The sequence below is a fragment of the Bombina bombina genome, unplaced genomic scaffold, assembly GCF_027579735.1.
Source record: "Bombina bombina isolate aBomBom1 unplaced genomic scaffold, aBomBom1.pri scaffold_469, whole genome shotgun sequence".
NCBI lineage: Eukaryota > Metazoa > Chordata > Amphibia > Anura > Bombinatoridae > Bombina > Bombina bombina.
Genome location: NW_026511865.1, coordinates 370622 through 385927, shown reverse-complemented (window position 1 = coordinate 385927; position 15306 = coordinate 370622). Strand labels below are relative to the sequence as shown.

General features: G+C 38.8%; 1 protein-coding gene across 2 annotated transcripts in view; it reads left to right on the top strand.

Moving 5' to 3' along the window:
• The window catches only part of JMJD6 (jumonji domain containing 6, arginine demethylase and lysine hydroxylase), a 29926-nt gene extending 22840 nt beyond the window's left edge, over positions 1-7086 (top strand). For both annotated transcript variants that reach the window (XM_053696749.1, XM_053696748.1), the window contains one exon: positions 6088-7086. In XM_053696749.1, coding sequence (XP_053552724.1) covers positions 6088-6193 — 106 coding nt within the window. In that variant the 3' untranslated portion in view covers positions 6194-7086. The remainder of the gene's footprint in view (positions 1-6087) is intronic.
• Positions 7087-15306: the final 8220 nt, after the last annotated feature.

The window sequence follows — 15306 nt, the reverse complement described above, 5'->3', positions numbered from 1 at the left end:
CATATATATCTGCTATTTCTGAACAAAGGGGATCCCAGAGAAGCTTTTACAACCATTTATGCCATAATTGCACAAGCTGTTTGTAAATAATTTCAGTGAGAAACCTAATTTAACGCTTTATTATTAGGTGGCCAGCAACAAAGTTGCAGGACAACCTATTGTTATTGTACCTATTATTATTATTATTATTATTATTATTATTATTATTATTATTCTTTTTATTCCGCCAAGCTTTGTATTCAATTGCCCATAACTGCTTAACTGTTTTTGCAAAGCTTTTAAAATCAGGTATGCTGGTACAGCCTATTGCTGTGCTACATCTCATGCAAAATTGAACTCATAGGTCACATACTCTGGCAGCCATATTGCTTTTTGCGACAAATTTCGACAAACGCTTAAAAATCTTTAGCTCTGGAACTGCTTATGTTACAAATTTGAAACTCGCTGTGCTTAGTGCTACTATGACCTGAAATTGCTATTGCTCAAGAGAATTGCCTTGGTCACATGATGTGGCAGCCATCTTGCATTTTGCGAAAATATTCAAACATCTTCTTCTCCTAAACCGCTTAGTGCAATGACGCGCAATTTTGCACATATGCTCCTTGCAAGGTCCTCTACCAAGTTTGTTCAAACTGTGATTTTTTCCATAATCAACATGGCTGCTGTGAGACATTAACCTTTTTATCGCCATTTAATTGCGTAATTTTGCACTTTATACATTAGTTTTACAATATTTAACAATATTACAGTGTAATAGACACATGATTACACATAGTCATAACCCTTAAAGACAATATTGCAATTAAAATTCGCATTGCGCAATCGCCTTCGTGATATAAAACATTTGCAAATTTTCATGAAACTTCTGCAAATTGTAGAGGTCTATAGTGAGCATTAGTATGTGCAATTTGAAAGTCATACATTGCATAGCTTTGCGGCCATTTTGTTTCGTATGCGCCATTTTTAAAAACTCTTCTCCGAAACCGCTTATGGGACAGACTTGAAATTTTGTTTATAGAGTTATCTTATGACTAACATTCAGATTTGTTCAAGAGAAGTTGATACGTCATGTGGTTTGGCAGCCATTTTGAATTGTTCAAAATTGCTTAACCATATATTTAAATTAATAATAAAACAAAAACCGTTTTACAAAAATGCTTTTTTTTTGCCATGTTTATTGACATCCATAGTGAGCACTATTGTGCGTAATATGGAGGCTGTATATCTTACGATCGGGCAGCCATCTTGGTTTACGCGAAAATTTCAAAAGTCTATTTTCTCAGCAACCGCTTATGTAAGAACTGTGAAATTTGCTGTACAGTCTTATATTGTTACCTAGATTCATAATTGCTCATTAGGAGAGAATCAGTCACATGATGCGGCAGCAATATCGGTTTTATGTTTATCGTAATTATTTGTAATTCACTACTTCCTCTTTTGAGTCAATTGCTCACAAAACACAAATTACTTATGCTAAACTCTTGAAATCAGGTATGCTGGTACAGCCTATTGCTATGCTACATCTCATGCAATATTGAACTCATAGGTCATAAGGTTACGCAGCCATATTGTTTTTTGCGACAAATTTCGAGAACTGCTTAATAATCTTTAGCTCTGGAACTGCTTATGTTGCAACTTTGAAACTTGCTGAGCTTAGTGATGCTATGACCTAGATTTTCCATTGCTCAACAGAAGTGACTTGGTCACATGATGTAGCAACCATCTTGCATTTTGCGAAAATCTTTAAACATCATCTTATCTTAAACCGCTTAGTGCAATAAAGCGCAATTTTGCACGTATGCTCCTTGCAAGGTTCTCTACCAAGATTGTTAAAATTGCAATTTTTCCATAATCAACATGGCTGCTGTGAGACATTAACCTTTTTTATCGCCATTTAATTGCGTAATTTTGCACTTTATACATTAGTTTTACAATATTTAACAATATTACAGTGTAATAGACACATGATTACACATAGTCATAACCCTTAAAGACAATATTGCAGTTAAAATTCGCATTGCGCAGTCGCCTTCGTGAAATAAAACATCTGCAAATTTTCATGAAACTTCTGCAAATTGTAGAGGTCTATAGTGAGCATTAGTATGTGCAATTTGAAAGCCATACATTGCATAACTTGGCGGCGATTTTGTTTCGTATGCGCCATTTTTAAAAACTATAAAAATCTTCTTCTCCGAAACCGCTTATGGGACAGACTTGAAATTTTGTTTATAGAGTTATCTTATGACTAACATTCAGATTTGTTCAAGAGAAGTTGATACGTCATGTGGTTTGGCAGCCATTTTTAATTGTTCAAAATTGCTTAACGATATATTTAAATTCATAATAAACCAAAAACCGTTTTACAAAAATGCTTTATTTTTGCCATGTTTATTGACATCTATAGTGAGCACTATTGTGCATAATATAGAGGCTGTATATCTTACGATCGGGCAGCCATCTTGGTTTACGCGAAAATTTTGAAAGTCTATTTTCTCTGCAACGGCTTATGTAAGATCTGTGAAATTTGCTGTACAGTCTTATATTGTGACCTAGAGTCACAGTTGTTCATGTTGAAGGAATTAGTCACAAGCTATGGCAGCCATATTGGTTTACGCAAACATTTTGAAACTGTGTTTTCTTTCCAATCGCTTATGTTAAAACTGTGAAATTTGCTGTATAACCATATATTGTCACCTAGAGTTAAATTTGTTCATGTTGAAGGTATAGGTCATATGGTGTGGCAGCCATTTTAAAAAATGCAAACATTTCGAAAATGTGTTTTTTTTCCAAATGCTTATGTTAGAACTGTAAACAGTTGTTATATAGCTTTATTTAGTGACATAACTACTTATATGGCATTGCAAAAATAATGTGCTGGCCACCTCTATTGCTGCTTGCAGCTATATTTTTATTTGTTAGCATTTGGCGGTGAAATGGTGGCATGAAATTAGGGATGCACCGAAATTTCGGCCACCGAAAATTTCGGCCGAAAATGGGCCTTTCCCATTTCGGCCGAAAGAGGGGAAAACCGGCCGAAAATTGCATGTTCTATTTGAAATTAAATTGACCCCTATGCACCACAAAATCAACCCCTGGCAGCCAGATTTGTATCCCTCTAAGTGTCCTCCCCCCGTGCCTCACGGACCGCAACAAGTAGTTAGAAGACGCATCTAAATTTAGCCCCGTGTGGCTGGGTAATTTCTAGGCCATATTCAACTTTAACTACATGCCCCAGAATGCCTCGCGGGTAGAGGGGGTGCGGCACTGTAGGCTGTGTTCACTTACAACTTGAAGCAGCAGAGCGGCAGAGTGAGAGAGGGAACTTGCTGTGTCAAGTGAATTTTATGACACTTGCCTGCAGAGCCATATAGTTATACTTATAACGGATCCTCCTGTCAGTGAGTGTGTGAAAGGCTAACACGTATATTTACCCTTATCTGGCTCCCTGTCTAACTGTGACTTTATTTGAAAAAGCAGCTCATTGAGTCCTGCACGATGAGTTGCTTTTTCAAATAAAGTCACGGTTAGACAGGGAGCCAGATAAGGGTAAAAATACGTGTTAGCCTTTCACACACTCACTGACAGGAGGATCCGTTACAAGTATAACTATATGGCTCTGCAGGCAAGTGTCATAAATTTCATCTGACACGGCAAGTTTACTGTGTAAACAGACAGAGCGGGCTGTGGTTTCAATACAAGCAGCCGTTACCTCCTCCTCCTGAGTCCTGCACAAGGAGCTGCTTTTAGAAATGTGTCACCGCTAGACAGGGAGACAGTCCAGATAAGAATGAATTATATGCAATATGTAGGGGCCGTTTGCATACTGACAGGAGAACTGTAATTGTTGGGGCTACAATCCACAAGCACTGGTAATACGATCTCTTGCATTCCTCTGTGTCTCAGTACCATGCTTAACCCCAAGATGCCTGCTGTGTACCTCAATGCAGATTATTATTATGTGTGTATATATATATATACTGCTCACCTACCTACATATGCTAATATATATATATATACTGCTCACCTACCTACATATGCTAATAATATATATATATATATATATATACTGCTCACCTACCTACATATGCTAATAATATATATATATATATATACTGCTCACCTACCTACATATGCTAATATATATATATATATATATATACTGCTCACCTACCTACATATGCTAATATATATATTTATACTGCTCACCTACCTACATATGCTTATATATATATATATACTGCTCACCTACCTATATATGCTTATATATGTAATTACTGCTCACCTACCTACATATGCTAATATATATATATATATACTGCTCACCTACCTACATATGCTAATATATATATATATATACTGCTCACCTACCTACATATGCTAATATATATATTTATACTGCTCACCTACCTACATAATTGCTTTTATATATATATATATATATATATATATATATATTACTGCTCACCTACCTACATATGTGTGTGTGTGTGTATATATATATATATATATATATATATATATATATATATATGTGTGTGTGTGTGTTTATGTATGTGTATATATATATATATATATATATATATAAAATGTGTGTGTGTATATATATATATATATATATATATATATATATATATAATATAAATATATATATATAATATATATATATATATATATATATATATATATATATATAATAAAATGTCTTATATTAATAATAAAATTATAGAAAAAAAAACTTTTAAAATCATTTGGGGGAAAAAGTAATTTTCGGTTTCGGTTTCGGTTTTCGGCCAAGGGCATCCTGAATTTTCGGTTTCGGTTTCGGTCTAGAATTTTCATTTCGGTGCATCCCTACATGAAATATACCAAAATGGGCCTAGATCAATACTTTGGGTTGTCTACTACATTATACTAAAGCTAAAATTAACCCTAAAAGCTCCCTACAAGCTTCCTAATTAACCCCTTCAATGCTGGGCATAATACATGTGTGCTGCGCAGTGGCATTTTGCGGCCTTCTAAATACCAAAAAGCAATGCCAAAGCCATATATGTCTGCAATTTCTGAACAAAGGGGATCCCAGAGAAGCATTTACAATTTGTGCCATAATTGCACAAGTTGTTTGTAAATAATTTCAGTGAGAAACCTAAAGTTTGTGAAACAATTTGTGAAAAAGTGAACAAATTTTTTTATTTGATCGCATTTGGTAGTGAAATGGTGGCATGAAATATACCAAAATGGGCCTAGATCAATACTTTGGGATGTCTTCTAAAAAAAAATATATACATGTCAAGGGATATTCAGGGATTCCTGAAAGATATCGGTGTCCCAATGTAACTAGCGCTAATTTAAAAAAAAAAAGTGGTTTGGAAATAGCAAAGTGCTACTTGTATTAATGGCCCTATAAGTTACAAAAAAAGCAAAGCACATGTAAACATTGGGTATTTCTAAACTCAGGACAAAATTTATAAACTATTTAGCATGGGTGTTTTTTGGTGGTTGTAGATGTGTAACAGATTTTGGGGGTCAAAGTTAGAAAAAGTGTGTTTTTTTTTCCATTTTTTTCCTCATATTTTATCATTTTTTTTTATAGTAAATTATAAGATATGATGAAAATAATGGTATCTTTAGAAAGTCCATTTAATGGCGAGAAAAACAGTATATAATATGTGGGTACAGTAAATGAGTAAGAGGAAAATTACAGCTAAACACAAACACCGCAGAAATGTAAAAATAGCCTTGGTCCCAAACGGACAGAAAATGGAAAAGTGCTGTGGTCCTTAAGGGGTTAAATCTACCCTGTGGCAGTGATAGTTTTCCAGCCTCACATTTGCATGGAAACCTTGTGATGGCCAACTTGTATAATACATTCCAGTAATGGTCATTTGGTCATTTTATTAATCAAACCATGTTAAAATATACAGGTACATAGATATACACTTTTTGTTTGTGGGTGTCTCGCTCTGTTTAAACTTGATTTTGCTTTTAATTTCCATGACATGTTCACACCTTTTGCATATCCCCCTACCTTCCTCCTTTCTATGAATGAATAACTGACTTTTTTTTTTTTTTTTTTTTTTTTTTAAACAGGATGGATCGAGTTCTGGGGCCGAAGCAATGTCTCATCGCAAGAAGAAGAGGAGAACTTGCAGCTCAATGGGAAATGGTGACACCACAACACAGGATGACTGTGTGAGCAAAGAACGCAGCTCGTCTAGGTGACACGAAATCCCCCACCTAACGGGTGACAGTCAGCTCAGTGCCTGTGGCACCAATAGGGAGTGTCGCTTCCTTAAACTATTCTTCTGCTGTAACTATGCAGAGTGATGCCAACACTTTTTTATAGCCGGATTCCAGATGTGAAATCTTATTTGTTCCTTTTGTGTTCTTCAACTGCTGCCCATCCACAGGGGCTTTCAATCCCAAGCCGAGAATGTCTGAATATGTTACAGTGAAAGCACTTCCTGCGTATGCAGCTATTGCCACCTGTGTCCCTGGACTAGAAAGATCTGTGAATAAACGCACACTGCAACACTCCTGGTAACAACCGTTTCACCTTTAAACTACATGTGACCTGCTGCTCAGTCTTGTCACTTAAGCTGCTTCTGTGAATGACATCACAGCTGTGACAGAATAGCTGCTACTTATGTGAAGTGCTCTACTTGTCTCTTATCTGCAGCCCTTGACATTTTTATAGAACTTCTCATCGACTTGGGAATGGATTTAAGTACAATACATGGCCGGTTCTGGACAGGTCTCAGTTAGTTGTAGAATTTTTTAATTTTCAGCCTTTTGTTTTTAATCGGTCTCGTCAAATCGTGCTAATCATGTCCATTTCTAACGGTCACATACGCTGCAGCAGAATGAATGATACAATCAGGGTTGGGGAAAAATCATACCATAACTGCTTGCTAGCATGTCTGACAGATAATTTTACTGCCCTGATGATTAATTAGTCTTCATTTTTGGGATCTTATTTAATATACTATTGAAGTGTATTTTAAACTACAATTCTCTGATCGCACTGTTAATTTAAACTCTTCTGTCATTAATTTTTTTTTAATATATATTTTTTTCAAATAAAATGAATAATTTAAAAAAAATGCATTTTTATTATTGGATCGTGGTATTCATATTACAGGAGAATGTTGTATTGAGCTAATTATGTAACTGACAAGTAGATAATCCTACTCTACATCGCTATGACGACGGTAAATACAAATGCATGATTTTATAATCCAGCTGCAAAAATGTTGTTTGTGTTGAGTTTTCATGCTGTTTGTAGCTACTTTTCTTTCCAACGGCACGGAGAGTCCACAAAACCATTTGAATTACTAGTGGGAATTCAACTCCTGGCCACTAGGAGGAGGCAAAGAACACCCCAGCAAAGCTTTAAGTATCCCTCCCACTTCCTATAAACCCCCAGTCATTCTTTGCCTTTGTACGTCATGGAGGTTGTGTGAAGATGGTGTCTGAAAATCTAAATCCTTTGATGGGTAGTTTCCCTGCAAGCAAGGATTGGAGCTACGCTGTGTCCATGTAATCCTCTTTAGTGAGAGTTATGGTGGATATTAGCTGTTGGAAGTCAGCAGGGTAGTCCTTGCTTTTCCTCCAACTATTTATGCTAACCCCTATATAGAAAAACAGGGTTGGTTACTCTGCTTTTCTTTTTCTACAGGTCCCTGTCAGAGGTCGGCTGAGTCTGTCATACCTGAGAAATTGTTCCTGCCCTGCAGCTATATTGCACAGGTAAGTGCTTTTTGCCTTCTTGGTTAGAATACAGCACTTTTGGGGGTTAATTCCTTCTGTGGACGTAAGGGCACTCTCTTCATATTGGGGATATGTAATTTGCAGCATGGGCAGGGCACTGAACTACTTACTGAGTATACAAGGAGTTACATTTCTCCTTTAAATTTTATTGAAGCTCTGGCTATTGAGGGTTAATAGGAAAGTATCAGGTTGAGAATGAAGACTAATTTTTTTTTATTTTTTTCTCATCCTGGGATATAACTTTACATGGTTAGGTGTACATTGTAAGTCCTTATTTTGTATTGGGCTAGTAAAGCACTACCGCCATATTTTGGGATTTCAGCACAGCGTAATAGCACGCTTTTCTCCGTTGGGTCGTATGTTTGTTTTTTTTTTCTTCTTTTTCTTGCAGTCACGTGACAGCACTGCTTCCCTTCTGCTGAGCGGATTTCCTTTTCCTCGGTGGGCTTAGGGAGCGGAGTGTGTTTCAGAGCAGGATCCTACGATTAGAATATTTCCTTTAGAAGATCTGTGAGGACTGTGGTGTAGAGCTGTTGCTACAAATGGCTCTATATTTTAGCTCTGGGCTTTTCTGTGTCATTGGAGGGGTGAGTCTCCCCAGCAGGGCTGGGGATATAGTGGTGCCTGGTATTAACGTTTTTTTTTAAATAAATTCCATTATTTGTCTAAAGACTTTAGTAGTGGTTTTAGTTTTTTAGGATCCTGATTTGATATCTTTATTGCTCCTGGGAAGTGGGAACCAATAAATTTAACACATTATGGATGTTGATTTAAAAAATCTGTTGACAAATGTTTTTATTGCCTGGAGGCTCAGGTTATTCCTCCTGTGCAGTTTTGTTCCACATGTGTGAATAAAATGTTTCTTTCAAAAAATAAAGATACCCTCTCAGAGCTGTGTCTCTCATGATATTGTTGTCCACGACATGCCCCAGCTTTCTCCTCAGACGTCCTCGTCTTTGGCAGTTACACAAGCAGTGCCCTGCGGCTCCTCTGTCAGTACCTGGGGATGTATATTTACCGGGTGATTTTGCTGTGCAACTTGCTTTCCTCTGAGTGCCTTACCTATCTCTGGTAAAAGGAAGAGAACATCTAAGAACATTTCCTCTAATTTGAATTTGACAACACCAAGACTGCCTTAGTCAGTTTATCTCGGTTATCTGTAGATGATCAATCTTCTATAGCTTCTGAGGGCGAAATAACTTTGAGTCTGCTGTAGCTAGTACAGTGGATTCAGAAGAGGTCAGTTTTAGATTTACGCTTGAACACCTCAGTTTACTATTGAAAGAGGTTCTAGCTACCCTGGAGGATTCTAAACCTTCTGTCACAGTGACTCCTAAGGTAAATAAGCTAAAGTTTGTCAAACCAAGATCTGTGGAAGTATTTCCTGTTTCAGATCGCATGTCAGACATTATTTCTCAAGAATGGGAAAAGACGGTTGTTCCATTTTCCCCATCTCCTGTCTTTAAAAAGATGTTTCCTGTTGCAGGCTCTGTGCGAGACATTTGGCGCACTTCCTAAAGTGGATGGTGCTATCTCCTACATTAGCCAAGAGAACCACTATTCCTCTAGAGGATAGTACCAGTTGCTAGTATGGCGGCAGTCGCTGGTGCGGCCTTTTACTGGTGTGACTCCTTATCGGAACTTTATTTTGGAGGAAACTACAGTAGAGGAGATCCAGGACAGGCTTAAAGGGACACTAAACCCAATTTCTGTTCTTACATGATTCAGATAGAGCATGCGATTTTAAGCAACTTTCTAATTTACTCCTATTAAGTTTTCTTTTTTCTCTTATCTTTATTTAAAAAGCAGTAATGTGATGCATAGGAGCCTGCCCATTTTTGGTTGAGAACCTGGGTTATGCTTTCTTATTGGTGGGTAAATGTAAGCCTCCAATAAGCAAGCACTATCCGTGGTGCTGAACCTAAAATGGGCTGGCTGCTAAGATTTACATTCCTGCTTTCAAAATAAAGATAGCAAGAGAATGAAGAAAAAATGATAGGAGTAAATTAGAAAGTTGCTTAATCTGAATCATGAAAGAAAAAATTTGGATTCAGTGTCCCTTTAAGGCTTTAAAACGGGCTAATACCTTAATCTGTGATGCCAGTATGCAAGTAGTTAGTCTGAGTGCAAAGACTTCTTGCCATTCTATCTCTCAGAACATTGTGGCTAAAGTCTTGGTCGGCTGACATGGTGTCCAAGTCTAGACTTTTGTCTCTTCTTCCTTTTTTTTTTTTTTTTTTTTTTTTTTTTAATTGAGATTTAGAACAGAGCAAGCAAACATTACATAGCCATAAAATCTGTACAACAGAAAGAATAAAAAAATAAATACAATCGCTTTCCAGAAATATGGCTTGTATAATCAAATCACAATTGACAAAAAACATTTATATGGTCAAATTTAACAATAATAATGAACATAATGCTTACCACTCACACTATATGCCCTGTAAGTAGCTGCTGAGGCCACTCTTGGACCTGCCAGTTCTATTGGAAACGTGGTGGTACAGAGGGCATCCATGTATAATATGAGACCACTTTTGGATCTCAAATGGTTAATCTCATCTTTTCTTTGTATTGAACTGTGTTACATAAAACAAATATGGTATATGTAAATCATGTTAGATAGGAATAAAACAATATAAACCAATGGAGAGCTACCGTGACACAGATTAAATACTTATGAGGTTGTAAGAGGTACTTATTAGTACAACCAATGGGGTGGTGAGCTTGATATATTGGGATTTATAGTTGTAACTTACAGTGGGAGTAGGAGTTTTAAAATGTAACCATTGTTCATTGGATATAATGCATAAAGATTCATAGTGGCTCAGCTAAAATATATATGGGATTACAAGTTAAATGCAGGTAAGATTAATATTAGTATGTGTTACAAACTGCTATTTGTAACTGGCCCTTTAAATGGGAAATTGCCCTGCTTCCCTGGATTTTGGCGAAGCCTATTTGCCAGCCTCCTTCCTCATGACTATGGCCCCTGGAAGATTGTGCCCCTGAGAACATATTAACTTTTATTGGGTGTGTGTGGCCCTTTGAGAACCTTCTGGGGACATATTGTGACTTTGGTGAACAATGCCCCTTTAAGACTATGTCCCCAGACCTGTGAAATGACTTGTCCCTGGCTTTCTCTCACTTGGTTCAGTGGATAGGGCTTGCTGAACCCAGTACCACACAGGCAGAGTGTTCCACAGAAAGGGAGCACTATTACAAAGGCATTGGTTTTCATTGTGTGCCATTAAGAGTTAATTTTGTTCAATTCTAAATACAATTTTGCTGGGATCAGCTAAGTTTAGTGATAAACTTTCCCATTGTCTAATCAGACTGCTAGTGATAAGGTGGACTGCATTGTTTTATTGTGTGTAATGTTATCTGCTGAAGTAATGTTGTGGCCTGTCAAAGGGCGTTGCCTCTCTTTCTAAATGTATCTAAATGTGTGATTGGGGATTTCTCTTGTTAAGTGTGTTCAGTCCACGGGTCATCCATTACTTATGGGATATATTCTCCTTCCCAACAGGAAGTTGCAAGAGGATCACCCAAGCAGAGCTGCTATATAGCTCCTCCCCTCACATGTCATATCCAGTCATTCTCTTGCAACCCTCAACAAAGAAGGAGGTCGCGAGAGGAGTTGGAGTTTTTTTACTTAATTATTCTTCAATCAAAAGTTTGTTATTTTAAATGGCACCGGAGTGTGCTGTTTTTCTATCTCAGGCAGTATTTGGAAGAAGAATCTGCCTGCGTTTTCTATGATCTTAGCAGACGTAACTAAGATCCACTGGCTGTTCTCGACATTCTGAGGAGTGGGGTAACTTCAGAAAATGGGAATAGCATGCAGGGTCTCCCGCAAATGAGGTATGTGCAGTACAATATTTTCTGGGAATGGAATTGACTAAGAAAACACTGCTGTTACCCATATGATGTAAGTACAGCCTTAAATGCAGTATTAGCGACTGGTATCAGGCTGATAAATGTATGCGCAGTTGAGTTATTTTCTAGGGACTAGAATTTGACTGAGAACATACTGTTAATACTGAAATAATGCTTAAGCCTTATCTGCAGTAGAAGCGACTGGTAGCAGGCTTAGTGATAACTTTGCATGACATTGAAAGAGTTTGTTTTTAAAACGTTTACTGGCATGTTATTCGTTTTGTGAGGTACTTTGGTGATAAATCCTTTTTGGGCATGATTTTTTTCCACATGGCTAACTTATTTTTCTGCATAGAAACCGTTAGATCAGGTCTCCCACTGTTGTAATATGAGTGGGAGGGGCCTTTTTTTAGCGCCTTGTTGCGCAGTTAAAATTCTAGCAGTCTTCCTGCTTTTTCCTCCTTGATCCAGGATGTCTCTAGAGAGCTCAGGGGTCTTCAAAATTCGTTTTTGAGGGAGGTAATCAGTCACAGCAGACCTGTGACAGTGTGTTTGACTGTGATACAAGCGTTAAATCTTAATTAGATTATCCGTTTTTGGGTATTGAGGGGTTAATCATCCTTTTGCTAATGGGTGCAATCCTCTGCTAATTTAATACATTTACTGTTAAAAATTGTTGGTTATAACTGAATTAGTTCATTGTTATTCACCTGTGTTTTTTAAAAGCGCTGCAGCGTTTTTTATATTGCTTGTAAACTTATTGATAGTTATTTCCAAGCTTGCTAGCTTCATTGCTAATCTGTTTAAACATGTCTGATACAGAGGAATCTGCTTGTTCATTATGTTTTTAAAAGCCGATGTGGAGCCCAATAGAAATATGTGTACCAACTGTATTGATATTACTTTAAATAAAAGTCAATCTTTACCGATAAAGAAATTATCACCAGACAACGAGGGGGAAGTTATGCCGTCTAACTCTCCTCACGTGTCAGTACCTTCGTCTCCCGCTCGGGAGGTGCGTGAGATTGTGGCGCCAAGTACATCAAGGCCCTTACAAATCACTTTACATGATATGGCTAATGTTATGAAAGAAGTATTATCTAATCTGCCCGAGTTAAGAGGGAAGCGCGATAGCTCTGGGTTAAGGACAGAGCGCGCAGATGACACGAGAGCCATGTCTGATACTGCGTCACAATTTGCAGAACATGAGGACGGAGAGCTTCATTCTGTGGGTGACGGTTCTGATTGGGGGACACCGGATTCAGAAATTTCAAATTTTAAATTTAAGCTTGAGAACCTCCGCGTGTTGCTAGGGGAGGTGTTAGCGGCTCTGAATGATTGTGACACGGTGGCAATCCCAGAGAAATTATGTAGGCTGGATAAATACTATGCGGTACCGGTGTGTACTGACGTTTTTCCTATACCAAAAAGGCTTACAGAGATTATTAGCAAGCAGTGGGATAGACCTGGTGTGCCCTTTTCCCCTCCTCCGATATTTAGAAAAATGTTCCCTATAAACGCCGCCACACAAGACTTATGGCAGACGGTCCCTAAGGTGGAGGGAGCAGTTTCTACTTTAGCCAAGCGTACCACTATCCCGGTGGAGGATAGTTGTGCTTTCTCAGATCCAATGGATAAAAAATTAGAGGGTTACCTTAAGAAAATGTTTGTTCAACAAGGTTTTATATTACAGCCTCTTGCATGCATTGCGCCTGTCACTGCTGCAGCGGCATTTTGGTTTGAGTCTCTGGAAGAGGCGATTCGCGCGGCACCATTGGATGAGACTTTGAGCAAGCTTAGAACGCTTAAGCTAGCTAATGCGTTTGTTTCGGATGCCGTACTGCATTTAACCAAACTTACGGCTAAGAATTCCGGATTCGCCATACAGGCGCGCAGAGCGCTATGGCTTAAATCCTGGTCAGCAGATGTAACTTCTAAATCTAAACTACTGAATATTCCTTTCAAAGGGCAGACCTTATTCGGGCCCGGCTTGAAGGAGATTATTGCTGACATTACTGGAGGTAAGGGTCACACCCTTCCTCAGGACAGGGCCAAATCAAAGGCCAAACAGTCTAATTTTCGTGCCTTTCGTAATTTCAAGGCAGGAGCAGCATCAACTTCCTCCGCTCCAAAACAGGAAGGAACTACTGCTCGTTACAGACAAGGTTGGAAAGGCAACCAGTCATGGAACAAGGGCAAGCAGGCCAGAGAGCCTACTTCGGCCCCTAAGACAGCATGAAGACAGGGCCCCCTTTCCGGAGACGGATCTAGTGGGGGGGCAGACTTTCTCTCTTCGCTCAGGCTTGGGCAAGAGATGTACAGGATCCCTGGACGCTGGAATTATATCTCAGGGATACCTTCTGGATTTCAAAACTTCTCCTCCACAAGGGAGGTTTCATCTGTCAAGGTTATCAACAAACCTAGTAAAGAAAGAGGCATTTCTACAATGTGTACAAGACCTCTTAGTGATGGGAGTGATCCACCCAGTTCCGCGAACGGAACAAGGGCAAGGGTTTTACTCAAATCTGTTTGTGGTTCCCAGAAAAGAGGGAACCTTCAGACCAATCTTAGACTTAAAGATCTTAAACAAATTCCTAAGGGTTCCATCGTTCAAGATGGAAACCATTCGGACCATCCTACCCATGATCCAAGAGGGTCAGTATATGACCACAGTGGACTTAAAGGATGCCTACCTTCACATACCGATTCACAAAGATCATTATCGGTACCTAAGGTTTGCCTTTCTAGACAGGCATTACCAGTTTGTAGCTCTTCCCTTCGGGTTAGCTACGGCTCAGAATTTTTACAAAGGTTCTGGGTTCGCTTCTGGCGGTCCTAAGACCACGAGTCATAGCGGTGGCTCCGTACCTAGACGACATTCTGATACAAGCGTCAAGTTTTCAAAATGCAAAGTCTCATACAGAGAGAGTTCTAGCATTTCTGAGGTCGCATGGGTGGAAAGTGAACATGGAAAAGAGTTCTCTGTTTCCTCTAACAAGGGTTCCCTTCCTAGGGACTCTTATAGATTCTGTAGAGATGAAGATTTACCTGACGGAGTCCAGGTTATCAAAAATTCTAAATGCTTGCCGTGTCCTTCATTCAATTCCAAGCCCATCAGTAGCTCAGTGCATGGAAGTAATCGGCTTAATGGTCGCGGCGATGGACATAGTGCCATTTGCGCGCCTGCATCTCAGGCCGCTGCAACTATGCATGCTAAGTCAGTGAAATGGGGATTACTCAGATCTGTCCCCTTTACTGTATCTGGACCAGGAGACCAGGGATTCTCTTCTCTGGTAGTTGTCTCGGGTTCATCTGTCCAAAGGAATGACCTTTCGCAGACCAGATTGGACGATTGTAACAACAGATGCCAGCCTACTAGGCTGGGGCGCAGTCTGGAACTCCCTGAAGGCTCAGGGATCGTGGACTCAGGAGGAGAAACTCCTTCCAATAAACATTCTGGAATTAAGAGCAATATTCAATGCTCTCCTAGCTTGGCCTCAGTTAGCAACACTGAGGTTCATCAGGTTTCAGTCGGACAACATCACGACTGTAGCCTACATCAATCATCAAGGAGGAACCAGGAGTTCCCTAGCGATGTTAGAAGTCTCAAAGATAATTCGCTGGGCAGAGTCTCACTCTTGCCACCTGTCAGCGATCTAC